Raw genomic sequence first — 25,412 nt, 5'->3', positions numbered from 1 at the left:
ATTGAATTAAATTCTTTTAATGCTCAATTCTAAATTAAATGAAATAAAAGCTACAAAACACATTGAATACCTTTAAATGTGCTTTTTCACAACTCTCTGCATTTTATTTAACACTTAGAAATCTGTGTTTACGAAAATGCTCGATAAAACGGCTTTCTGACATAATCTTGTGTGTTTGTTCATTCAAGCACGAAAGAGAACTTCATACTGGTGGGCTGTCTGACAGAGATTCACTGAGACAGACTTTAGCTCGTGACTGTATACACCAGACGTTGAGTTTACTGATGGCTGTGACATTATTGCCTGCGTGGCAGGGAACTGAAGATTGGCTTGAATCGGCAAAACTGATCATGCAAAAATGGTCGGTCAATCAGTGGACCTCTATTTTGAAATCACACTTTAAAGGACTTTATATAACCACGTTCTTATTCATGTAAAGTAACCCGTTGACAACATAAACTAAATGTCAACGCATTTGATCCATTTTTGCAGATGAACGCAGCATCTGTTTATGTATGTATGTATATATATATATATATATATATATATATATATATATATATATATAGAGGCAAAGAGGGACGGGTGGTCACCCTAGCTTCACCTGTTTAATTGATGATTCGGCCATGTTCTCTCTGTTCTGAAAAGCTTGGCCTCTCTTCAGTGGTGTCAGAAGGCTAAAAGCAGAGTTGTCAAGGTGGGATAGAGGAGTCCAATCAGAACACCAGCACTCAGGACACGCCCTCCAGAGCTCAGCCTATCACCAAACTGGTTCAGCAGCTGAAGAGCGACACCATTGGTCCATCCAAATCCCAACTATGGCCGAATGAGAAGATGACCCAAGAGGTGGAGGTAATAAATTGAATAAATGCACAACTGTCTTTGCAAAAACACAATAATAATGGCGAACAATTTATGACTGATAAGAATTCCTTCCAATCCAAAAGTAAAACATGCTGATCATCACTAAGAACACCAAGCAGTTCACACAATTGCAATAAAGCCTTTTCCATGATGTAACTTTCGATGATCTGAGCGTCTCGAATGAGCTGTGCCCAGTATGGAAGCAGAATTTGAATATATGAAAAGACCATTAATACCTGAACTTCATATTCGCCGCCTCCTCCTTCGCCATCACCGTTGACATCGTACTGTAACAAGGACATAAGGTAAGGAGAAGGGCTGAGCGAGATTAATAATACAAAGTTCAAATGTGTATCATTTACGGTAGATCTCCTTACGAGGGAGACTTCCTAATTGCAAACAAATGTAGAGCAAAAAGCATGAAATCCTTTCCATTACCGATGTTCTAGGGAGCCTTCACCAGAGATTACGCTCTTTAAACATAGCGTTGCAGGTCCTGTGGTTTAAGGTTTGGAAAGTGTTTTTTTTTTTTTAATAAAGCGCAATGTGAATTGTCTTATTTTCTCCTGTAAAGCTGCTTTGGAACAAACACAGCACTGTGAGGTTTTACCTTGGCTTAGTTTTTATGGAACAGGCTAAATCATTCTAGCAAATAATATGTAATAAAAGCAGTCTCATGTTGTAAGTGGTAATATTACCGGTCTGACTAACAAAGTTTTAGTTTTGCCTTTTTATATTGGACCCAAGTTGGATAATAAAACAAGGAGACATTTGCATGCACTTCAAAGGTTGTTTCATAGAAGTGTTTTAGAGGTATGCGTGCACACACACATACACACAGTATCAGTGTATTACACAGAACAGCCGGTGTTAAAGTCATGGACGCTGTTATTCTTATAAGGCTTGTTACCAACGCAAACAAAATGTGTAAACGGCAAACTTATCTAGAATCTTCACACAGAATCTACAGACCACCATCACCACACATTTGACAGGCTGCCTGGTAAGTAAAGTACTTGATCTGATCTTATTGTCCAATGTTGCATTATGTAAATATTTGTTCAGACGTTTGGCAGTGCATAACCAACATTAGGCAATAAAATGTAACAACTCGTTTGTGGAATGAATGACAGATTCTGTGTTGACTGTCAAAATGTCATGTTTTCACTTCCTTTTCTAAACCACCATTTACAGCAATTCCAGTTAAGTAGATCTTCACTTAATACATTTATCAAAGTCACCCTGAAGGTACATTTGCTCATTTGTTCTTGGTTAATGACCCTCATATAATAATAATACATTTGACTGCAACAATTACTCCATTAGAATCCAGTTTTTGTCAAATATCTTGACATTAATAGCTTTAAATCACTGCTGACCCCAAACTTATTCTTGACTGTTGCTCAATCCAGTGTTAACAGTCTTCAGGGCAATTCAGCTAAAATAGATTTATAGCAGTCTTTGCATCATTTTACCACCGCGACACACACCTGCATTAAAAACTGTAGTGTAATATGCAAAGAAAAGTAAAACTCCATGTAGACTTTACCTTCTCATACATGGCGTCATATTTGACGTAAGCCAGCCAGTTGGTCTGAATCCAGCGTTGGGTCAAATCAAAGGCGAGCTCTTTAGCGTGGGCAGAGTCGAGTCCGGAGAGGCCTGGGTTAGAAGTGGGCGGGTCATTTAAATGGCAAATTCAACAACTACACATCATAATAGCCACTTCACAAACTCTGAGACAAGATGGGGCAGGAGGTAAATGGCATTCAGAAGGCAATAATGGGATATAGTTCACACATTTAACCCGCTGAAGATTCTTCATGTACGCTTGCTTCAAGTTATATATTTACATTTAGGCGTCCCTAAGGACACGGATACATACACAACACAGTAATATCTTTTATTGCACACAGAAAACCTTAAATTGATCCACAGCAGGGTCTACATATCCGATCACATGTTTATGGTTTAAAATGTAAGTTAAGAAACAAATCAAAACATGTTTTGTTGTCATTTGCTAGACAAATAATGAACTGAAACAACTGTCTGTATTCATGTTTTATTCCCAAATTGTTTAAAATGTGTTATGACAAGTAGCATATTTGGGAGGGCGTATACCTTCTATTATCATGTGTTGAAGAGGAGGCCAAGCATTAGGCATGTCCCATTGCTGCCCACTCGCACTCAAAGATGTGGGGACCCCATTCGGATAATCCAGACCACCACTTCCCTAAACAAAGATGCACACTCCGAATCAGACAGGATATTAAACAACAGCTTGATATCTGTGCATAGAGCGCCATCTGGTGTTACATCAGAGCTCTGCATCGATTCAAAAGGGCTTCTCACAAAAACACTGTCTTGATTATTTGTGGCTCTTTGCAAACAAACAGACAGGTGAGCAAAGGTGTTGCCCATGAGAATGTATTGGATATATAGCAATAACCATTTTAATTCACTCGCAGTGTATGGGTAAGGTGCGAATGAAAACACCATCACCTCATACGGTGGGACATCTGGAGCAGTCAGGTGAGGAGGTATCGCTCACGTCGTACAGACAACGGTAACCCGGTGTAGTCTGTAACAGGAGTGTCTTTAATGTGATAGACTTACCTTAAGGTACAGCATCGCCTGATCTCCCATCTCAGGTTTAGAGTAGCAGCGTGCCCACAGAGGTGCCATGTTAGACGGGTAGAAGGATGTGTGTCGGGACTGGGTCACCAGGCTGAAATCGAACCAGGCTTTTCTATCTGGATCCCACAGTAAACTTTCAAGTGCTTGAATCCTGGCAGAAAGCGCCTGGTCGTATTTTAAGGCTGCCTGCTCGTGACCTACAATAAACAGATCCGAGAAATTATCACACGGTGGTTTTATATAACCTACAACATCTATTTGCCCCTGTAATTCTTATGATTTTGTATTTATAGAATGGGAATAAAATCCTTTCTGTATATATATTTATATATAAACGATGTACAGTATAACATGAATATGCACATGTACATACGGACACTGATAATAAAAACATTAAATTTTGTCATCCATGTATCATAGTATTAACACTGCTGAAAAAAAACACTGGCCAAAACACTATAGAAAATCTTATGGCTTCCATTAAGGTCAATACGATTCCCATTATAACCCGTGTCTACTGGAATGTGATGGTAGGATGTTATATCCTACTGGAATAAAGCCCAAAACACTACAAACTGGATTTTTGAATTGTTAATGGTGTAACTCATTAGTTATTAGGAAAATACAACTTTTCCGTTTTCTTTAATAAAACGTGTATAAGTTACAAAAATATCAGTTCGTTCTCTATTACATGTTACTTGTTTGGACCACATGCTATTAAAACATTACTATTGTTAGAGGGTTGAAATCTACCTTAAGTAACAAAAACACAACTGACAATGTAGCATGTGCCAAGCAGGAAGTTCACGATTTCCAAAATTGTGTCACGGCAACGCACCTAATCCAGATGTCACAAAGGGACTTCATTGGTCAAGTCCCAGATACTTCTTTAAAGGCATAGTTCACCCAAAAATGAAAATTCTGTCTTTTACTTGGAACGCTTATAACCAAACCTAGCATTGTAGGAAAGCTTGATTAATAAATTATTTGTTCGGTTGAACACAAAATAAGATATTTGAAGAATGTAGGACCGCTAACAGTTCTGTGGCACTTTTGACTACCATTGTTCTGATGTCCACAAAGAAATATTACAACTCGAGGGAGAGTAATTAAGTCTTTTTATTTTTGAGTGAACCATCCCTTTAAGGGTTAAATGGGAAAACACCAGAAACTGAGCTGAAACAAGCTTTTGCTTTAAGAGCGTCACAGCTCAGTACATCTCACAGTTAGGCCATGACTGGACCCTTACATTAGCTTATGAAGGTTTTAATATAGATGTGTTTTCTTTACCCAGGGTCCTGTGGAAGGAGGCCAGCAGTCGCTCATTGCGGCACATGATGGCATTGAGGTCAGCAGGCAGGATGGAGCTGGTCTGTGTGTCACGCAGGGTGCCGCTGTTAGTGTTCTGACTGTCTATGTACCAGCGTGAAGAGAAATCCCACCCTGACTCCGCTCCGGCTTTCAGTTCTGCCCAGAGTTTCTGCTGAGCCTCTGCAGTGAATAAATAAACAGTGTAACGAATTTGTGTGATATTCACACTCACTGGTCATTTACGTGTTAATAAACAAGAGTACTGTAAAATATTAGTACAGAACAGCATACAATGTTTTACAAAATGGCAGCTGTGGTTGCCATATCACTGTAAAAAACAGCTTATTTCTGTATACACAGCACAAACTTTACATTAGTTAACTCTTTTTAGTTTTGCTTTCTTTATTCAACAAGCTGTTGTCTTTTTTATCGTATTTGTCGTTTAAGGTCTGAAATTACCCAAATCAGAGCTTAAGAGCATAATGTATAGTTTGAAAAGAATTTGTCCAATTTGACCATCGTTTCATTTCAAAACTATATGAATTTCTTTCTTCTGCAGAACACAAAAAATATTTTAAGGAAAATTGGTGACCAAACAACAAAAACCCCTTGACTATCTTTATTGATTTCCACAGAAGAAAGTCATACATGTCATTCAAAACCTGTGTAATAATTTTCATTTTTGGCTAACATCCACAAGAAGCATCTGGTTTCCTACCTATTGACAGACCCTCGGCCAGTTCTACATCATCACTGTAGGACTCAGGCCTGCACAGAACATCAGGTCATTTTCTTGGAGCAAAATGTTTTTACTCTAGGCCTGTAGAGAAGAGTCTCACCTGGGCCCTGCCACCTGTACATTATATCTATTCAAAATGTGTTTCGCTCCATTCATCACTACAGCATGAGAGCGATTCTGCATCCAGAAGCTGTACTCCTTCTCCAGCACCGGCAGAACCTCCCTTAACACACACAGATCACACGCAGAGCTGCACAGCACCACAATATTCAAGAAACCTACAGGAAAGCAATTTTTGGGAAGGTTACCTGAGGAAATCTTTATCTCCAGTGACCTCGAAGAAGCTTTCCACCATTAAGGAAAGAAACGGAGGCTGACTGCGCCTCTCATAGTAAATTCGGCCTCCGTTGGGGACAAAGCCGTACCTGAACGGAATCAGGAAGGAAATGTAGTGAAACAATAATACAATATCGATTCAGTCATTCGATACGATTGAAATGAAAGCAAGCACTGTTTAAGCTTAGCTCTTGTTTTTCATACAATAACACGAACATCCCATTTTCACTAATTCAGGTTATAATAATCAAAGGTCTATTAAAGGCCAGTATGTTGTTTAATAATACAATAAAACTGCTTATGCTTGACATGTTTGCACAGCTTTTTAATTGGATGTTTTGCTAAATTACCCTCAAGCTGTCGAGTTGCGATCTCTCACACACACATACAAGAAAAGCGCACACCTTTCCACCAGGTACATGAAGTTCAGAATCATTCCTCGAGCGGTCTCCGTCATTTCTGACAAAAGAAGACCGTTTATAATCCAATAAGAGTCCCTGAAGAACAACACAGAATTAGCAACATTAATATAAGAAAGGTTACCCTTCCCAACTCACTGCCCTGATGCTGCGGGATATGGGTGGTTGTCAGGGTCCGATACATAAAACACGCCTGTACATTCCATTTCTTGAAGTAATTTGGTCACCACCTCATGGTTAAACATGTCCTGGGACCATCCATTCAAGGTATTAGAAGAAAACCTGACCCCTGTAGGCAGGGAGAGGTATTGCGTGTGTACAGGTATGATTTGAAGTATACTTTGCAAGGCTGTGCGTTTGGCCGTTAAAGCAACACTTTGTAGTTTTTCTACCTTAGAAATAGAGACATTATTTCTGTGGTAGAACAACTCTTAACCGGTCAAAATTCCACTGACACTGCTATCTGAGCAGCCTTAGCGGCTACAAGAACACACTGTAAGGTCCGTGTCAGTTCACACAGCCCCGCCCATCCCCAGCCTGCGGAAGCCGATGTTTCTGCATTCGCTGGATCCATCAGCTTAGTAAACTAATTCATGTGTATTGCGCTGCCCACAGGGAAGCTTATACAGCGACATTATTTCCATCACTGGATTACAAGAGACAACTGCACTTATCAAACACATGGGGGAACCATAAGCAAAAGTTATATAGTGCTGCTTTAAAAAAAGAAGTAGAAGCAATAAGGAAATACACCACGTGCTTTAGGGGTTTGTATCTAATCCTCAAATATATGAAACCGCTCGTGTAATATTTAAGTGTGCTTGGAGGGACTAACCAATAATAAAGTTCCCTGAAGCGTCCACCTGGCACAACGACTGGATGTGGGGTGTAAATCTGCGAGTACAGCTCGGGGTGGTCTCTGACATCATCACGGATCTGTACGGTAAAGCCATAACATTAATATTAGATGGTTTGATATTTTCCATAAGCCATAACAACAAAGCACTTTTTAAACATTACCTTTCGACCCAATGACTTCCACAAACCATGCAGTTCTTCAGCCCAGCGACGATATTTGGGATCAGAAATCTTGGACAAGAATTTTGGGCTTTGAAAAAAAGAGGTTCATGTATTATATTATAATGTTATAAACAAAAGAATTTTAAGAGTTATTTTACACAATGTGTTTGGCCCTTTTTATTTTCCATACAGTGAAAATGAATGGGGCTTTATTGGCAGCTCAACTTGAGCCTAAAGTGATAAATCATGTCATTTCAAAACTGTACGACGATTTCTTTTGCATTACACAAAAAAAAGATATTTTGAAGAACGTTAGTAATTGAAACAACAGTGGTACCAATTGACTTCTATTGTATGAACACAAAAAACATTTTGAAGAGTGTTGCACTGGTTTTGCAGAAGAAAGTCAAACCAGTTTGAAATATCAACAGGGTGAGAAAACAATGATAGAATATGCATTTTTGGGCAAACCATCCCTTTAAGGAATCAATTCTTTTTCGTATATACCGATAACCCGTCCTCTTACTTCAGATGCCAGTCTGGAGGAGTCCACTTCTCAAACTCTTTACCCGGCTCTTCAAAGTGTACGTTCAGGAACTTCAGTAGCTCTGATGATGGGACAGTCTTGTTTGGGAACACAGAGGTCAGATTCTCAAAAGCTTCCACAACGACCTCTACAGGTGAGAAGGAAAAGCAGTGAGCAAGAGAAACCACATCACAACATTAAAGCTTTTCAGAGAGTAAACATCTTCGACCCACCAGGATGAGCAGTCAACTTCATATCTACAAAGTGCTTGTCATCATCAAACAGACGAGCCATCTGTATCTGATTGAGAATTTGTCCGGTACAGTAGATCTGACTGGTAACAAACAGACATGTAATTGACACGGTTCCTCACAGGAGAGTTCACATAAAGGTGAATAACCTTCTGCTGCTAAAAGCTGAAGTTCAAAGTTCAGCTTTACGACATTCCACCAGTGTTGTCGTTGATTCAAAGTTCAGAAAGACGAATATGTGGCTGTGGAAGTCTTTTAAATCTGACACTGAATTATACGTCACTAACGCTCGAACTACATGACTATGACTGGATCTGCACCGGCATACTTCCACAATAATTCAAGGAAGATTTCCAATGCAAGGACTGCGGCATTTAATATTGAACTCAATGTGTCCAACCTATAAGAAAAGGTTCTTCAATGGTAAAAACCTGGATGTGATGTGGGAACTAACCTGTCACACGGTTCTGGGAGTGCATCTCCATATAAGAAAAGCAGAAAAGCAGAAAAGATCTTCACAATAAGCCAGTGCATTTTCAGATAAAACCTCAGGTGGATCTGATGGCTCTAGAACTTAAGTTTAAAGCTCTGACCCGCTGATCATTGCTCGCAAACAGTTTAACAGCACTTGTCATAAAAATTTATTAACAGCGCAAAAGCAGACTGACCCGTATGAAGATAACATCACGTGGGATTTCATTAATGCCAAGTATAAGTTGTGTAACACGAACGAAATAAGGAATTTAACACAGTACTGCTTTGTTTCACTAGAAGGCAGTGTTTGTCACACAGGGTTTGGTACGGGACAGACTTCCATTGATGTAAAGAATGCTGCGTATGTTACAAAAACAACAGTCATTAAAACAGAAACTAAAAGGAACCTGGTGCCACAAACAAAACATCAAGGTTCATTAAAAGAAAAAAAACGTGGCTTTAACATTTCTGCACTTAGACTTTAGGAGTCTTACACTCTTACCACCTTTGTCAGAGCCAGTGCAAAGACACAAACCGAGTGCATTTTCTGCTACAAGCAGAAATGCAGTTGCTTTACACTCCAGTTGGTAGCTGAATGCATGAATGATTCCCCAAACATTTAAATATAGAGAAAACAGACTTTCGTAAATGGGTGTTTTGTTTCCCCGAACCTCTGATATTTTTGTCTGGTACTCGCCGATACAGATACTGATGCCTGTAACTTTTCATAGGGACAACAATGAAAATCGAATAGCTTCTTAATGACAAACAAGTCTGCCTTTAACACAGCATCAAGAATAAACAATTTGATGTGCTTTCACATAACTGACAGAAATTTGCTTTGAAAGTTTGTCACATGAGGTATGGGTGCATTTTTTCAAGTTCATGAGCTTCGTATCCGGTTCAATCCCTAATAATCGTGTCATGCTTAAAGGTACAGTGTTAAAATGAAAACCTCGCACACTTTAATGGAACTTCAGTGAGCTTTATTTTTCAACAAAAAAACCATCACAGATGTTAACCATTGCATTTACTACACGTCACATAACTTCAGTCTTTAAAATGTAGCATCACTGAGAACAATGCCAATTGAAACCGCCCAATTTCAAAAAGGAGCAAACAAAAACAACTTTGTAAATTAAATGGTCTTTTTGATATGCAACATCCAACTGGTGCTTGCTTAAGAAAACAAAAATCTCAAATTTAAGGGCAAAGTTTAGAGATCGAATTTTCCTTACCCAGAACTCCAGATGTTGATTTCAATTTTTAGTTTTCCAAATTCTCTCCATTATTTCCCACCCGCTCACCCTCAACCCCGACTGATGCATCTGAATATTCCTACTCTGAACAGACCAACAGGACTGCTAAGTGTCAAGAATCTACGGATGCATCAGGGCAGAAATCCCACCCACCCCACCCCACCCAAACAAAATATCATTTAGAAGAATGTGTGGATGTTGGTGTCAAACAAAATACGTTTTGTATACAAGGGAAACTTTGCTTTTAAACAGGCGAGATGTTCTCCACATCATTCTTCCAAATAAAAGTAAACAAAACCCCAAACCACTGTGGTCAAGAGCACAGCACAGCCAACAGATGCTGCTTCACAGCATTTTAGGATCACACAGTGCTTTTCACAACAATGGTTTTTGAAATAATAAAAACTCGAGCCTGCTGCCAACAAGCCCGTTAACCCATAAACTCTTCTCTAAAGCAGATATCTTGATTCAAGAAAAAAAATACACATGGGGAATGTGCCCACACAAAGGGTCACACACTATAGAGAAGAGAATACAAGTTTGACTCGAGCAATGCCACTGGGGAAATGTTGCACGTTATTAATATTACAAGTCAGGGAACAACTTATTTTGGCTTTAAACAGACAAGAGGACAAACAGTTTGCTTTATGGTACCTGAAAAACTCAATGCAACATTCCACAGCACACAATGACGAGCCATTAAATAAAAAAACTAAACATCTCACCTGCATGTGATTTTTATATGGGGACATAAATCAATTCATTTCAGGTAAACATCGCCAATTATCACAAAACACATATTGCATCCCTCCCAATGTCCAGCCCACCCAAAATAAACACCCCTCAAAACGGCATGGGCCCAAATTTACTCAAAAGCAGCAGAAGGGCTGAAGTGTATCAAACAAGCCCATGTCAAGCCCCCCAAAATAAGAAGCGAATCATTAAAGGCTATTAGTGTTTGGGGGGAATATTGCGCTGCAAAAAGAGAAAAAAACATTTGGTTATCAGCACCCATGAAATATCCAAGTTAAATACCCACATCCCTGCCATAATTTCTACAAAACAAAAACTCAGTCTGAACACTCGAGTGCCCAAACTGAGGAAGTGCCCCAAAACGTGTGCAGCCCGTATTATTATTGCCCAACCCCTGAACTACTGTTCAAACTTAAGTGCAGCCCACACTGCAACGGTTTAGATTCTTCTGTTAAATCTGTGCAGCATCTTAAGAACATGGTCTTATTACACAAAAAAAGACAGCTGACTTACGGTGCACTATCTCTCGGCCGCTACATTATATCGGTCCATTGTTTTGAATTCTTGGCATCCAGTTTTTTTCAATTTTTCCTTTTTCCAAAGGGGTATGTCCAAGTCAATCCCACCACCCCAAACGAGCTGTTTTAAGTCATGACCTAGTGCCAATGGCGGTGAACACAGACTCACGTAAGAGCTACACATTTCGCTCATGTTCAACTTTTTGCGCATCACCAATTCGAGCTGCACTGCAGCAAGTAGCACTATTACATGATGAAAATATTAAATTATCTCTACGATCAGAGTCGCCCGGACAAGGGGACCCTGCCGAGTGCCTCGTAAGTCAGTTACAAGCAAAAGGCTGGAAAGTAAATAAGCCTCGTGTTTTCACAACCCTTAAATGAGGCCGATTATTTGAGCTACCCAACGTCAGGAACTTCTGTCAACACTGGCTTACGGATGATGGTTAATAATTTATAGTACACAAGTGCAAATTTAACCAACCGCACCACCGGATGAAACTAGACTTTAAGGCTTTTAAGCTTATACCCAAACTCTTGAACAAAATGTTTTGAATGAAAAAAAAAAAAGTCCAAATAGCTTATTATAAAACATGAGTGGTGCGCTGCATGGAAAGCTTTTGATTTGGCTAAACTTTCCCGAGATATAGAACAAAGAACAGAATAAGCAAACAAGACTGTGCCATCCAGTGCTGACAGAGTCCTGCATTTAAAAGATCTTCTTTGCGATATTCTTCTCAAGAGTCATCCAGCCTGTTTAGCTTGTTTTAAAACAATCTATTTAAAAAAAATAAATGAAGTATTTACAAAATGTTTACAATGTGCCAGATCTGTATAAAATGGCACATTTAGGACAGAGTGCCTAACCAACAAGAATGTGAAACTGCTCTGAAATCAAAGGAAAAGGGTCCACATTCATCTAAACGGGGAGTCCTCATGGCCAGGAGAAAAGGCTTGTGAGAGTCTGGTCAAAGTCTCTTAGTGTTGGCCCACTGAAGACCGAGGAGGAAAGAGTTATGGGTCTCTAGAGGCACGGTATGTTCCATGAGCGCATGAAGGTAAAAGCCATTGAGAGCCTTGTGGGACTTTTGAAAGCTTGCCACTGGAACGTTATCCCCATCACTGTTGCCACGCTCATCGCTGATATCATCTCAGTTCTCCAGGGGGTTTCTCTCTTCACGCCAGAGACTGCGCAAATCCCATTCGCTGGTCTATCCGCTCTCTCGCTGTGAAATCCTGTCCCAAAAATCTATAGGTGGCAAACGAAAATGGATCTTCTGACATCAAACGAAACGGGCTGACAAGCAATACTAAAACGTGTAAGATCCTGGTGTCTCCAAAACAAGTGATGGGAAAGGTCATAAATTAATCAGGTTATTACTTTTGAACAAGTTAGACTGCTTCTTAAGGCACTTGTTACAAATGACTGGAAATATGAAGATGAGCCGAGGGATAGAGCGACACAGCAGGGTGTGGATGTGCTTGCAGGCGACGAGTCATCGTTTCTTTTCATGGCTGATAAATCCTCCCGTCCCCTCTATCCTCCTCGAAGTGATTCGAAGTCTTCAGGATTGAAAAAATATTGGTGCAACAGTCCTTTATTCGGCCACGAGTCCTTCCCGATTATTGGGATAACACCACAGTCCTTGTGGTGGCACCAGACGAAAAGGAAGGAGCTGGGGTAAGAAGGTGTGGGGAAAGGAAGACAGACGGAAGATATAGTTTTAAAAAAAAATCCCCTATTCCCTAGACACAGTAGGGGGAAAGACATGGAAATAGGGGAGAAGGATTGGTGATCTGTAGGGGTAGAAAACAGGAAGCCACATGAGCATGAGTCACAGAACGCTAACATCAAAAATGTCAAAAACATGTGAAAAACAATATGCTTGCTAAAGCGCTAGTACGGATGATGTTTGAACTCACCTCTCCTGCTCACAGTTTGACCTCCTCCCCACTTTCACTGTGGTACTCGGCCACATATAGACTCTTGTCAATACTGCTGGGAATGGGCTTGATCTCAGTACCCAGCTGTTCTTCAATCCCCTTCAGGTTAAAGCGGTCATCGTAGGTGATCAAGTTAATGGCAAGACCCAAGTGTCCAAAACGACCTGGGAGCAGATGAGAAGGTCAATGTGCTATTCTTTCAAACGCATGCTTGCCAAACTATCAATGCAAAGCGGACTCACCAGATCTGCCAATGCGATGGAGGTACGTCTCCCCAAGTTTGGGAAAATCAAAGTTGATCACCACATTCACAGCTTGTATATCAATTCCTCTTGTGAAGAGATCTTAAAATAAGACAAACATGGTCGATAAACATTGTAGTTATTAAACTATTGAGCGCCAAAGTGAGTTCTTAAAACAATCAATTGACAGGACCCAAAGACAAGATTCGTCTTTTTAGGTTCAGATATTCTGTACTTTTCCAAAGGTGTCTAGCAGCGCCACCTGCTGTAAAAAAGTACAAATACCAATTGCCGGCAGGGAACCGTTGATTTTTAAAAGACGAGATAACTAGTCAATGGCGGGGAAAGAGTTATCGAAACGCTGTCGTTTTTAAAATCGAAATCTACAAAATATCATCCTTATTTTTTGAATCTGTAATGGAAACCAGGCTACGGTCTAAACAAATTAAATGCAGAGTGATAAGTACTTACCAGTGCAGACGAGATTTCGGCATAACCCATTTCTGAAGTCATGGAACACACGGTTTCTGTGTTCCTAAAATAAAAAGGTGAACATGCATTAAAACATTACAAAGAGAAAAACATCATGAATGCCAAATTCCATCTGGTACTATTAGCCCAAACTAATGAAAACATCTTCCAAGGTCTTGAGAAATGATTACATAAGGATTAGCTGTATCAGTAAATTCTGCCAGGAGCAGTGAGGTAACACCACAGGCACCAGTTACACCCACCTGTCTCATCTTGGCGTGAATGTAGAAACACGAGTAACCAAGCTGAGAAATCTTCTTGGCCAAGAGCTCCACTCGCTGGGATGAATTGCAGAATATTATCGACTGATTGATCTGGAGCTAAACACACACAAACACACAAAAACTAAGAATGTAATAAAAATGCTGTTATATTCTGCAATATTCAAAAAAGTCCTACAATTGGCATTAAACACTGAAGAGATTTTTACCCTGGAGAAGAGCGTATTAAGGCAATGGACTTTCTGCCTTTCGGTTACATATGCGTAATACTGGGTGACCCCCTTGAGGGTCAGCTCCTCCATCAGGTTTATCTCATAGGGCTTCTGCAGGTGAGCGTTCTGTGCACAAAACAGGTGTAAATACACCACTAACACACCCAATATTTAAAACTCAAAACCAGTTGACTTACCATGAACTTCTGCACGCTCAGTGGGAAAGTGGCAGAATACAGCAGAATTTGCCTTTGTTTGGACAAGAAGCTGAGAAGTTCTTCCATCATCAGTACAAAGTCCTGTGACAGGAGCTTATCAGCCTACTCGGTAACACGGAGAGCACAACATCCATGAGATCTCCGTACTTCCAGGATGACAGTTATACAAGTAAAAAAATAAAACTTACCTCATCCAACACTACCATCTGTATGTGGCCGACTTTGGCCACCCCCTTTTTGATGAGGTCTAAGATTCTTCCTGGAGTGGCAATGATAACATGCACTATAACAGAATAGAAACAGCATTAGGAGACTGCTCGCAGTTTCTGAAATCATGTCAAAAGCCATGTTACGATGACTTGCCCGTTTCGTCCAGTCTCATTATGTCATCACGGAGGTTGGTTCCACCTGTGGTTGCCATGACCTTAACCCCGCCCATGTGTTTGCTGACCTGGATGCTGATCTGACTCACTTGGAGCGCCAGTTCTCTGGTGGGCACAATGACCATTGCTGCAACACCCACAAGTGTTTTAGACATTAAGCCATTTTAAAAACAAACCAAATGACCCACAAAATCTCCCCTGCTGTCACCTTACCTTGTATGCTGTCTTTCTTTAGATCAATGCGTTCAAGTAAGGGAATGAGGTAGGCGCCACTTTTTCCTGTGCCGTTCTTGGCTCTGGCCAGAATGTCCCTTCCAGACAACGCAATAGGAATGCTCTCCTCCTGCAGGAACGAGCAGATGGATCGGATTCGAGTCAGACTTGTCCAGCAAATATCTTCATTCATAATATAGAGTCGAGTGACAGTTACCTGTATAGGTGACGGTTTCTCCCAGCCCATTTCAAAGATTCCCATGAGTAGCTCCCGCTTCAGGCAGTAATCCTCAAACTCGTTTCCCTTGGTGGCCGTCACATCCTGTAAACGAATGAGAGTCATTGAGTTCCTGCTGGCACCGATTTGTCCAGAACACAAGCAGCATTTAGCTTCAGAGGCTACTGTATACAAGTGGACTTACTGAAGTTCTCATGCGCATATCCTTCGGGGGAAGCTTCAGATTCTTCTTCCAGTCATCCCCAGGTCTAAAGGGGAACAAAACAAAGGCACCCACATGAGGAATAGTTTATTGTTTTATGTATAATGGACATATAATGACTTACTTAATGATGGTGTTGGCTGTGGGCGTGGGCTGGGAGTTGCCATTGTTGACTGTGCTGGAGCCTTTAACCTGGGCAGTTTGTGTTGTTTGGGACCCCCCTCCACCACCACCACCACCAGGGCCTCCTGCTGGCTTCACAGAGCCCCTCATTTGGCCATTCTGATTCGACAGTCCCAGAATAACAGGGTTCTCCATTCTGACTGTACTCATGACTTAATATTCTCTCCTCCAAACAGTGAGCGACAAAAATAAGTGGAAATAATACTTCGCCTGATGGGCTTGAGAAAGGTGCGGCAAGGACAACCTGCAAATTATTTTGCAAGTGTCCAAAGCGCACAAAAAAGTTAAAGCAATATTTTTCAACAGTTCCTTTTTTTCTAAATATGCAAGTCTCTCATGGAGCTTCTCAATATGAATGTCATTCACGCAACAGGTCTAAGATATTTTAAGCAGGAATATTAGCTTCAATTATCCTTCCACAAATGAATGAATCACTCCTTTGCAAAAGGGACGTTTCACAGACCAAGGGCCAGGACGCCAGTGTTAGTCTTTTCAATTTTGTGGCCCATTCCTTTCTCTCCAAAGCATCAACAATTTAAGGTTTTCCACCTGCAGGAGAGAGAAAGAAACACCTTGAAGCTTATAACTAGGGATGCACGATAAATTCTCTGCCATATCAGTCTCGTCCGTAAAGAAAACATTTGGCCGATATATTATAGCAGATAAATCAAAAATAATTTAAGTTTAACCACAGTTAAAATACAGCACAGTACCACTTACTGCTATTAGCAAAACATTGTAACTGCAGGTAAAGTACGTAGATACAGAATTTATGAATGTGTTTATTATAGGAACTAAAGAATATTGTTTGAATCAGACTGATGTCTGAATGCTTTCTGTCTTGAGACCTGTTAGACTTGTTCTTCCAGAGCAAACATTGAAAGTGTTCTTAATAGCCACATCTATAACTTGTTTATTCAATAAAAAAATACACCAGGTTAAAGTATTGTTAACTAGTGTAAACTAAAGGGAGCTAATGGTTACCTTGTTTTCTGCAGTCAATGTTTTCAAATAAAAGCAGTTGTTCACTTTTGCCTTTTGTTTCAGTCTTAGGGAATTTTATATAAATATTTAGATACTGTATATCAGCCAACATATCGGTTTTCGGCTTCCAATTATAATCATCTAAATAATTAGGGCTAAACTATTATAATAAGGTGCTTGAAAATAATTTATATTAAATAATACAGAAGATACTGTGATTTAATAAAAGAAAACCAATAAATCATGGTAGCCAACACAATATAAGACAGATTAACCATAAACTATTTGCCAGGCATCAGATGATATTAGTTGATGTATTGACTGACATTTTTATAGAATTACCTCAATCATACTAGTATATTGAACGATTTGTCAAATTACGAGCCATGTAGACATGTAATAATTATGACAAAGCACTAACAAATAAACTGTGTATTATGAAAGTCATAAATCACAGAAACAGAAAGTGCATATTACATAAATATGAAAGAAAACTGGCTTTACCACACTCATGATTATTGCAGTGAATCTGCATCATCAAATTACTATGATACACATGTTTAATGCACTTAAACACTGTCTGTTAACTTACTAGACAATTTTTTTTAATAAACAAGTACAAATATAAACTATTAATATATGTATTGTCTTATATATTGTGTGAGTGCTGCATGACGTTATTAGTCTTTCCCCTTGAGGTAGCATTAATGTTAGCACACACAATAGCTGACACCGCACAGCATCATCCACACAAAACATCCAAAATAGTCCAAACAACTGACGTGCGGTCTTTAAATCGAGTAGATACAATTTTCTAGCCTTAATCACAAATGCAATAAATCGTTCAGCCCTAGTGAAAATGTACATATTGGTGCATCCTTAATTATAACGTGGATGGAATAACCATTAAAATTTACAGCAAAGACAAAAATACTATATGAAAAAACTTTCACCCAAAAGTGAAAATTCTGTCAAATGATTCGGGAGGATTAATCGTATGCTCAGTTTCTCAATGAATTACGGTTTAATTCCACCACAACCGAAAGTCAGAGGGCGCGCTCACGCAGAAACTCTACAGGCAACAGAACGAGAACCATTTAGATTCCAGGAAATGCCAATGGGCATATGCTATCGCTGTTCGTCAAACCTTTTCAGGTACTTTTATGATAATAAAGTATATTTATAATGATGGTTGAAGAGTGTTGCTTTTTCAAATGTCCCTTATAAACGAAAAAAATTATTTTAGAAAAAAAAGGAGCAGTAGTTCATTGAAGAGCTGTGCATAAAACACAATCAAAAGCATTTGCGATTTGATAATCGCACAGAAATGTATAATTGGTGTGAATCGCGATACATATCATCCCATCCCTAAAATGACTTTCGAAAGCTTGTTTCCCCAGTACGAACTAAATAAAAATGGAATTGCGATTTTAGATCTCAAAATGCTGACTTAGGATCTCAGATTTGTGACTTTATATCTCAGAATAGCAACCTTTTTTCTCAGAATTCTACGGTGTACTCTTCGTAAAATAACAATAAAGGTCAAAATTTTATATAAAATTCTGAGAAATAAGTAGGGCTGTGCAATTAATCATAATCGACAAAGTCGAGGTGAACCATTATTGTGCCGCAGACCATTATGCAAGGATCCTCGCTTTTCTTGCAGTATATATCTACATCGCAAACCTTTCCTTTACAGTGGTTCAGTATTGCCATTGAATTTAACTGAAAAATAAATGTAATGAAGAGTTTAAAAGCAAAGTTAATTTCCTATGGTGTTTTAAAGGTTAATGAGTAATCACGTTAAATGATAGTGATCTCAATATTGGCCAAAATAATCGTGATAAGGATTTGTATCATTTCTAGAGTTGCCGGATTATAAAGACTCTGTTTTGAGAAATAAGACGCAATTTTGACAAATACAGTGGCAATTCTGAAATATAAGAACCTGTAACAAACAGAAACAGTGCCCACTGAAGCAGCGCAAAGAGACGCACCAATCGCCTTGTTTGGTTGCTTTTGCCACCTTGCATTGTGCCAAGGGCTGTGACTGTGTCCATGACAACCACACCACTGCGGTGGTGAACTGCCGCCGGCATTAGTGCACGTCATTGTGCCAAATAGAAGTGATAATAACAGTTGCGTTAAGGATTGCTATTTGTAGCGATTTTCCGCTACAAAAAACGATTCACTATAGTCTCTAGGAAGTTTACTGCCATTACTCCTTGACACTATACAAATGTGGTATATTTTCCACATAAATTACTGTGGTATACAATAGTATAGCAAAAAATGAAATAAACAGAACTAGAAACAAATAGGAAAAAGGATTTGGCCTTAATTTATCCATCTGTATGCAAGATTAATGTAATTCGTAGGTTTCCTGCCAATTCATGTGAAGGATTGCAAGTTATATTTTTAATGATGACAGCAGACATTTTATACTTATATACGTACAAACCTGACACTAATAATAATTACTGCTTGCCTTTGTTCTATATATTGTACATGGAGAGTATTAACATATTTAGGTGCAGCAGACAGTAGGTAAAACACATAAGCAAACTTGACCAATCAAGATCCGAGACATTTATATTGACACTTTAAATGAAATATTAATTTGTCATTCTCTTGTCCGGAGATAAAAAATTATTTGTCCGAAGGAGCGCAAATGTGACGCGATGAATTCTTGCCATCCATTCATGGATCTTTGTTTTGCTTCAAATCATTTTCCAGTGTAGCCAATTATGATCCAACAGTTTTCGTTTATTCATATTTTTAGCCTATAATATTTTAATATCACTTTTAAATGAAGTGTTTTGTTGAAGGGTACAGAGTACAGTGCATTTATTCAGCAGTCAGTTACAGGACTAATACAGGCTATTCATTTTTTATTTAATTTTAATTTACTCGTTTTGCCAAATTTTATTGAAAGTGATATTGTATTATATTGAAAATATTACAAGCCACTTGGTTTATGAAATTGTAAAAAAAGTTTATAAATAGAAGAAATGTGAAAAACTATGTTCGGCGTTCAGAATTCTGCCTTTGTCCAAGCGTTTCATTTTTATTAGGCTTCGGCAAAGAATTTTCATTATGGTGCGTCGCTATTATAAAACTATATCTATAAATAAAGCAATTTAAAGCAGTAACACTTCCAACATTTGAAAATAAAAATGACCAAAACACCAAGCAACGAATATTTAACAAACACTGTTGTAGACGATATTATTGGATGCACGCGCTTGACCCGAAGTCAACTTCCGGTCTGTGTTAGGTCATCTCCTGACGGGTTATATATTTATTTTCTATTAAAACTACTTCGCAGCTATTGATTCTTAGTTGACGCTGAAACCCTCAATACGGTTCATCTATACGAATACAAAAATATTTAGAAAAAAGCTGAAATATGCTCAATATGAAAAGCACGCAAAGGTTAGAAAAACGAATGTGTCTTTGATGTCAAACCGGATAGGCCTCTTGATATAACTGACCTGCGATGCTTAAAAATACAAACAAACGCATTAAAACCAAAAGCACGTCAAGCCGATGCAGCAGCGCTAAAACTAAACAGCTGTTAAGTCCAATTAACATAAAACCGTGAAATCGGTTAAAGTTGGGTGGTTTTAAACGGGCCCTGAAGCACATAAACGACAACAAAGTTAACGCGTCAATGTGTTAAAATAACAACGCAGTCACAATTCCGACCATCTTCCCGTTTAACGTTTGAACTCTATCGTCTGAAGCCTATAGGCCGTTTCGACTAATTGCTAATGCTAAAGTTAGCTACGCAGCTAAACCGGTGTTCGTCACACTTTAACAAACAGAGTGAAAATAAATGCATACAACGACACCGTCTTGACTTCAGACAAACGCGTTGAAACGAAGTTTAATACATAAAGGGTGAAAATGCAAATGGACACAGAACTCGAGCTCCGTGCAAAGCTAGCGCGTCCACATAACTCACAGGCCGCACGCGCATTCAATCTGACTGACATTTGGATAACGTAAAACATTCAAATTACAATCAACACCTGACACGAACACACATTAAAATAACATTCATTTATCCATTTATGGCGACTGTCTAGATTCCGTAACGTTAGCTGGGCCAAAAATAAAGGCGAGACGGCTATATAAACACAGCCGCGAAAGCTAAACGCGAGCCCACCAAACACAGTTATAACGAACCTACATTCGACACGATGTATACTCACCGACGGTGGTTGAAAATGTCTCTCCGTGTTTTCGTGTTTGTGAGTTTGAAGTGTAGAGTTGTGACATATATTTGGGGGTGTAAAGCGAGTGTGCAAGATGGCTCCCGATCATTTTTAAACCCTCCCACAAGCGGTCACATGAGAGCCCCGTCTAATCCACAAAAACACCCTTTGTTTTAGCATTATTTATTTGGTTTCAATTCTCTTTATGAGGTGTTCGCGTCAAACGCACGTTAAAATATTTGACCGGTTTTTATAATGCTGTTTTTGTTGTGTATCTTTTTGAGCTTTTATATTGCAAGGCGTAAGGAGTTATCATCACACATTTCCCTAAAGTATAATATGATGTCATGATAAGTTAGTTCTTACCTCAGGTCTGTTTTTATCCCGACTCAAACCTGATTTCAGCTGGCACGCGAGGGGTCATTTATGAGGTGAAGACATCTGGGCTTTTCTAAATGCTGATGCTTGCTTTAATGTTTTTAATTTCACTTATTGTGGTCTCACAAAGAGAACAAACTAACTTTTTTGCTCCACTTTTCGAGATTTAGTACTCATTTCAATAGCATTGGGTCTGTTGAGGTGCACATGGCGTACTTGATTGGAACACCTGTGAGGTTTGATCTCGTCAATTATTTGCCTTTAGTATCTGAATGACTTGAACTCATCAATTACACCAAGGCCGGACTTACCATTGGGCTTGACTGGGCTCAAGCCCATGGGCCCCGCCCAATAGGGGCCCCGCCCTTTTACGTTTGATTTTTTCAATAATATGTCAGTCATTTAATTTTTATTTAAAGCTTGTTGATTGGTCTGGTATTGTTACCTGGCCCTGCCCTGCAATGAAAAATGTAATTTAATTAGCTAAATTAAATGTCAGTTTATCGGTTATTGGTAGTTACGTAGTGCCTCGTTTACTGCCGTTGAAAAAACCTGTCTCATTAGACAGTGATGGAATGGCGGACAAACGGTATCAGAGTGGCGCGCTTAAAAGAAAATTAAAGAGTGAAAGACAGCAACGCAAAAAGGAAGTTCTCGGTAAAAAAAAAAGGATTACTGGATTTTTTACACCACAACTTGATGTGCAAGCGAAGAATCCAGAGGACAACATTCCGAACCCGCTGGAAGAAACGGTTGGAGACGATCTGAATTCACGAGCAGAGCAGCCCATCAATGAATCATCATCTCTTCGGTCAGAAACAGCGACCGAACAATGTCCAACTACAGATTCTTTATCCACTGATCCTGCTCGCTGGGGTAAAATTGATGAAAACGTGCGTGCTTATTGGGCGCGAAAAGGTCCAGAATCCGTTCAAAATAAGGATGCTAATGTCAAGGCTTCTGAACGCCACTACAAACATCAGAAGAGACTGTTTTCAAAAACTCATTTCAAACTCAAGCATTTCAATAGTCAGTACTTGCCCAGAGAATGGTTGCTCTACTCACCATCCACTGGTTGTGTATTTTGTTTTGCTCGCCGCCTTTTTGGCGAGGGTGCCGGTCAATCCCTTTTTGAGTCTGGCTATAATGACTGGAAACATGCTACCAGACGCATTGCCGAGTAAGAGAATAGTGACAGTCATAGAAAGGCTATGTTTAGTGTTTAATTACATAAACAGAGCAGCAGCCGACGGAGTTATAGATTCTCAGCTTAAAAAGCAGTTCGAGTCGCAATGTAATTATTGGAGTGAAGTTTTGCAAAGAGTGGTTGCAGTTGTAAAATTTCTGTCAGAGCGGGGTTTGGCTTTCCCAGGCTCCAGTGAAATATTTGGTCGAGCTGACAATGGGAATTACATGGGAATCCTGGAACTGATCAGTGAATTCGACCCATTCTTGAAATCACACATACAGATATATGGCAATGCTGGGGTAGGAACCCCCTCATATCTCTCATCAAAAACGTGCGACGAATTTATCGAGCTAAAGAGCAATAGAGTGCTTTCTGAAATCATTGCTGAAGTGAAAGTGACAAAGTACTTTTCCATTTGCGTTGATTCAACTCCCGACATGACGCACATTGACGTCCAAGGCACTGTGCAGCAATTATGCCAATATTCAAGAGTCACTGATGAACATTGCAGAAGACAGCAAACAGAACCCGACAACACAAAATGATGCTCGGTCACTGCATTAAAAAATGAACAGACTTGAGACTGCTTTTCTTTGCACCATGTGGAATTATGTTCTCCAACGCTTTCATGGGACAAGTGTTGCACTTCAAGCTGTGGATCTGGACATGTGCAATGCTGTTGATTTGGTGAGGTCACTGCGGGAATATATTGTTGGTTTGAGAGATGAATTTGATTTGTTTGAAGACCAAGCAAAAGCGATGTCTCCCACCGTTTCAGCAACATACAAACAAGACACACAAAGACAAAGAAAACGCAAGACTCACGTGGGTGAATCTGCAACACCTGAGGTTCACTCATCAGGAAGAGAACGGTTCTCATCTGGTGTGTTTCTAGTTGTGATGGATATGCTGCTGGCTGAACTTGATCGCCGTTTTCAGTCCTATAATGACCTCAACAGCACTTTTGGTTTCCTGAACAACATATCTACCCTCTCTGCAGAACATCTTCATAAAAAAGCAGCAGATCTACAGAAGAGATACCACACTGACCTGGGAAATGAATTTTGCGAAGAAATCATCCAGTTCAAAGAATTCATCTGCCATGATGAGCCATCATCTGCTAGAGAACTTCTTTTGTGCATTAAAAAAAGAAAACTGCAGACCATCTTCCCAAACGTGGATGTTGCTTTCAGACTTTACCTGACATTACCAGTCACAAATGCAAGTGGGGAGCGCAGTTTCTCCAAACTGAAACTAGTAAAAAATAGACTAAGATCCACAATTGTACAGCAGAAATTAAATCATCTCACTCTGATGTCAATTGAGAGTGACCTTCTACGTAAAGTGGATTTTACTGATTTGATCAAAGACTTTGCTGCAAAGAAATCCAGAAGATGCCACTTCTAAATAGTACTATGTTAATATCTTTAAAATGAGATGACATACATTAAGTCATAACCTGATTACCTTTCTCTCTCTTTCTCTACATTGCCTTTTGTTGTTTTAAATGATCAGCCTCTGGATTCTGTTGTTGATGTCATGCTTTCTTAAGATATGATAGTGTACTATATTTTATTTTATTGACTGTACATTTCTAATTTGTGTGCATAGTTTAGTTTTTACTACAACACATTTACATACTGCACACACACACACAATTTATTTTGCACTTTGTTCAATTAATTATTTTGCTATATTCTTGCAATTGAAGGCACTTCCTATATTATAATTGCTATCTTATATTACATGTGTGCATTGCAATAAACACATGATCACTTTGAACTTTTTTAATCATTATTTATTTATTTATTGGAAAAAACTTTTTCAAGCTCCAATCAGTGGTCATATAAATAAATTATCACGTTGTTTGTTGGTTTTTTATTTTTTTAATTTTTATAGACTTCAGCAATTAACATAAATTATGTTATTTTGTTTAGTTGTTTGTTCAGAATCGTGATCTCTATTTTTATTCTCAGTTTATTCAGAATTGTGTTGCTCTAATACATAGCTTGTGTATCATTTTGTTCTATTTAAAGTAATGTATAGAAGGTAGGGCCCGAAAGCGACTCAAGCCCCACCACCCTAAGTCCTGCCCTGAATTACACTGACAACTGAAGGATTGATGTAAGTTTCCATTGTCATTGTGATCAACGCAGTGAGGAAAATGATTTCTCCTGTTGAAAACGGAAGGCTAAACAATATTAATAAGCAAAATATATTTACATTTAGTCATTTAGCAGACGCTTTGATCCAAAGCGACTTACAGATGAGGAAACATTGGAAGCAATTATAACAACAAAATACATAAGTGCATCAAACTAGTCCATTAAAGCCTAGCACAGTATAAAAAGCTAAGAATAGTGAGGTTAGTAAAATTTTAGTTTGATAAGAAGACAGAAAAGATAATCAGCTATATGTTGACGGAAGAGATGCGTTTTAGGTGTTTTTTAAAGATGGCAACCGAGTCTGCTGATCTTGTAGCAGCTGATAGATCATTGCACCAATGTGGAACAGATCCAGAGAAGGTACGGGAGAGTGACGTCTTTCCTTTTTGGGATGGTACCACTAGTCGTTGTTCCTTTGCAGACCGCAGTGATCTGGCAGGAACATAGATCTGCATTAGCGAGTGGAGATACGATGGTGCAGATCCGGTGTTGGTCTTGTAGGCCAGGAGCATAGCTTTGAACTTTATGCGGGCGGCAACAGGGAGCCAGTGTAACCTGATGAAGAGTGGAGTTACATGCGCTCTCTTCGGTTCATTGAAGACCACTCTTGCCGCCGCATTCTGGATCATCTGGAGAGGTTTGATTGTGCAAGCAGGAAGTCCAGCCAGAAGCGCATTGCAATAACCCAGCTTGGACCAGAGACAAGAGCCTGGACTAGGACTTGCGTAGAGTGCTCTGATAGGAAAGGTCTAATTTTCCTAATGTTGTAGAGGATGAATCTA

The 25,412-nt window shown here is 39.3% G+C and overlaps 2 protein-coding genes across 2 annotated transcripts; both read right to left on the bottom strand.

Moving 5' to 3' along the window:
• Window positions 1-545: 545 nt before the first annotated feature.
• treh (trehalase (brush-border membrane glycoprotein)) lies at window positions 546-8,749 on the bottom strand. The gene is made up of 15 exons (XM_079466303.1): window positions 8,558-8,749; window positions 8,086-8,186; window positions 7,853-8,000; window positions 7,327-7,414; window positions 7,142-7,242; window positions 6,292-6,384; window positions 5,860-5,976; window positions 5,652-5,774; window positions 5,531-5,580; window positions 4,792-4,992; window positions 3,481-3,698; window positions 2,986-3,097; window positions 2,414-2,526; window positions 1,101-1,151; window positions 546-816 (listed from the first exon to the last, which is right to left on the bottom strand). Exons 1-15 carry the CDS (start codon window positions 8,635-8,637, stop codon window positions 670-672), a joined length of 1,743 nt encoding a protein of 580 aa, XP_079322429.1. The 5' UTR covers window positions 8,638-8,749; the 3' UTR covers window positions 546-669.
• Window positions 8,750-11,186: 2,437 nt separating this feature from the next.
• ddx6 (DEAD (Asp-Glu-Ala-Asp) box helicase 6) lies at window positions 11,187-21,006 on the bottom strand. Its single transcript, XM_079465849.1, has 14 exons — window positions 20,896-21,006; window positions 15,636-16,243; window positions 15,494-15,557; window positions 15,289-15,393; window positions 15,072-15,201; window positions 14,839-14,985; window positions 14,664-14,758; window positions 14,455-14,577; window positions 14,255-14,383; window positions 14,028-14,144; window positions 13,765-13,828; window positions 13,294-13,395; window positions 13,031-13,215; window positions 11,187-12,904 (listed from the first exon to the last, which is right to left on the bottom strand). The coding sequence occupies exons 2-13, from the start codon at window positions 15,842-15,844 to the stop codon at window positions 13,040-13,042; spliced, it is 1,461 nt and encodes a 486-aa protein (XP_079321975.1). The 5' UTR covers window positions 15,845-16,243; window positions 20,896-21,006; the 3' UTR covers window positions 11,187-12,904; window positions 13,031-13,039.
• Window positions 21,007-25,412: the final 4,406 nt, after the last annotated feature.

This window comes from Barbatula barbatula (assembly GCF_947034865.1).
Source record: "Barbatula barbatula genome assembly, chromosome: 10".
In the NCBI taxonomy this organism is placed as follows: domain Eukaryota; kingdom Metazoa; phylum Chordata; class Actinopteri; order Cypriniformes; family Nemacheilidae; genus Barbatula; species Barbatula barbatula.
This window is presented reverse-complemented; position numbering and strand designations above follow the sequence as displayed.

What these genes read in the sequence shown, in the direction of transcription:
- treh (XM_079466303.1), bottom strand. Translation starts at nt 8,637, where the DNA reads ATGCACTGGCTTATTGTGAAGATCTTTTCTGCTTTTCTGCTTTTCTTA. An exon ending in TTCAGGGAACTTTATTATTG is followed by an intron (nt 6,385 to 7,141) that starts GTTAGTCCCTCC and finishes GTTGTTCTTCAG; the next exon opens with GGACTCTTATTGGATTATAA. An exon ending in GCGGCGAATATGAAGTTCAG is followed by an intron (nt 817 to 1,100) that starts GTATTAATGGTC and finishes ATTCGGCCATAG; the next exon opens with TTGGGATTTGGATGGACCAA.
- ddx6 (XM_079465849.1), bottom strand. Translation starts at nt 15,844, where the DNA reads ATGAGTACAGTCAGAATGGAGAACCCTGTTATTCTGGGACTGTCGAAT. An exon ending in ATATGCGCATGAGAACTTCA is followed by an intron (nt 15,394 to 15,493) that starts GTAAGTCCACTT and finishes ATTCGTTTACAG; the next exon opens with GATGTGACGGCCACCAAGGG. An exon ending in CCGAAATCTCGTCTGCACTG is followed by an intron (nt 13,396 to 13,764) that starts GTAAGTACTTAT and finishes TCTTATTTTAAG; the next exon opens with ATCTCTTCACAAGAGGAATT.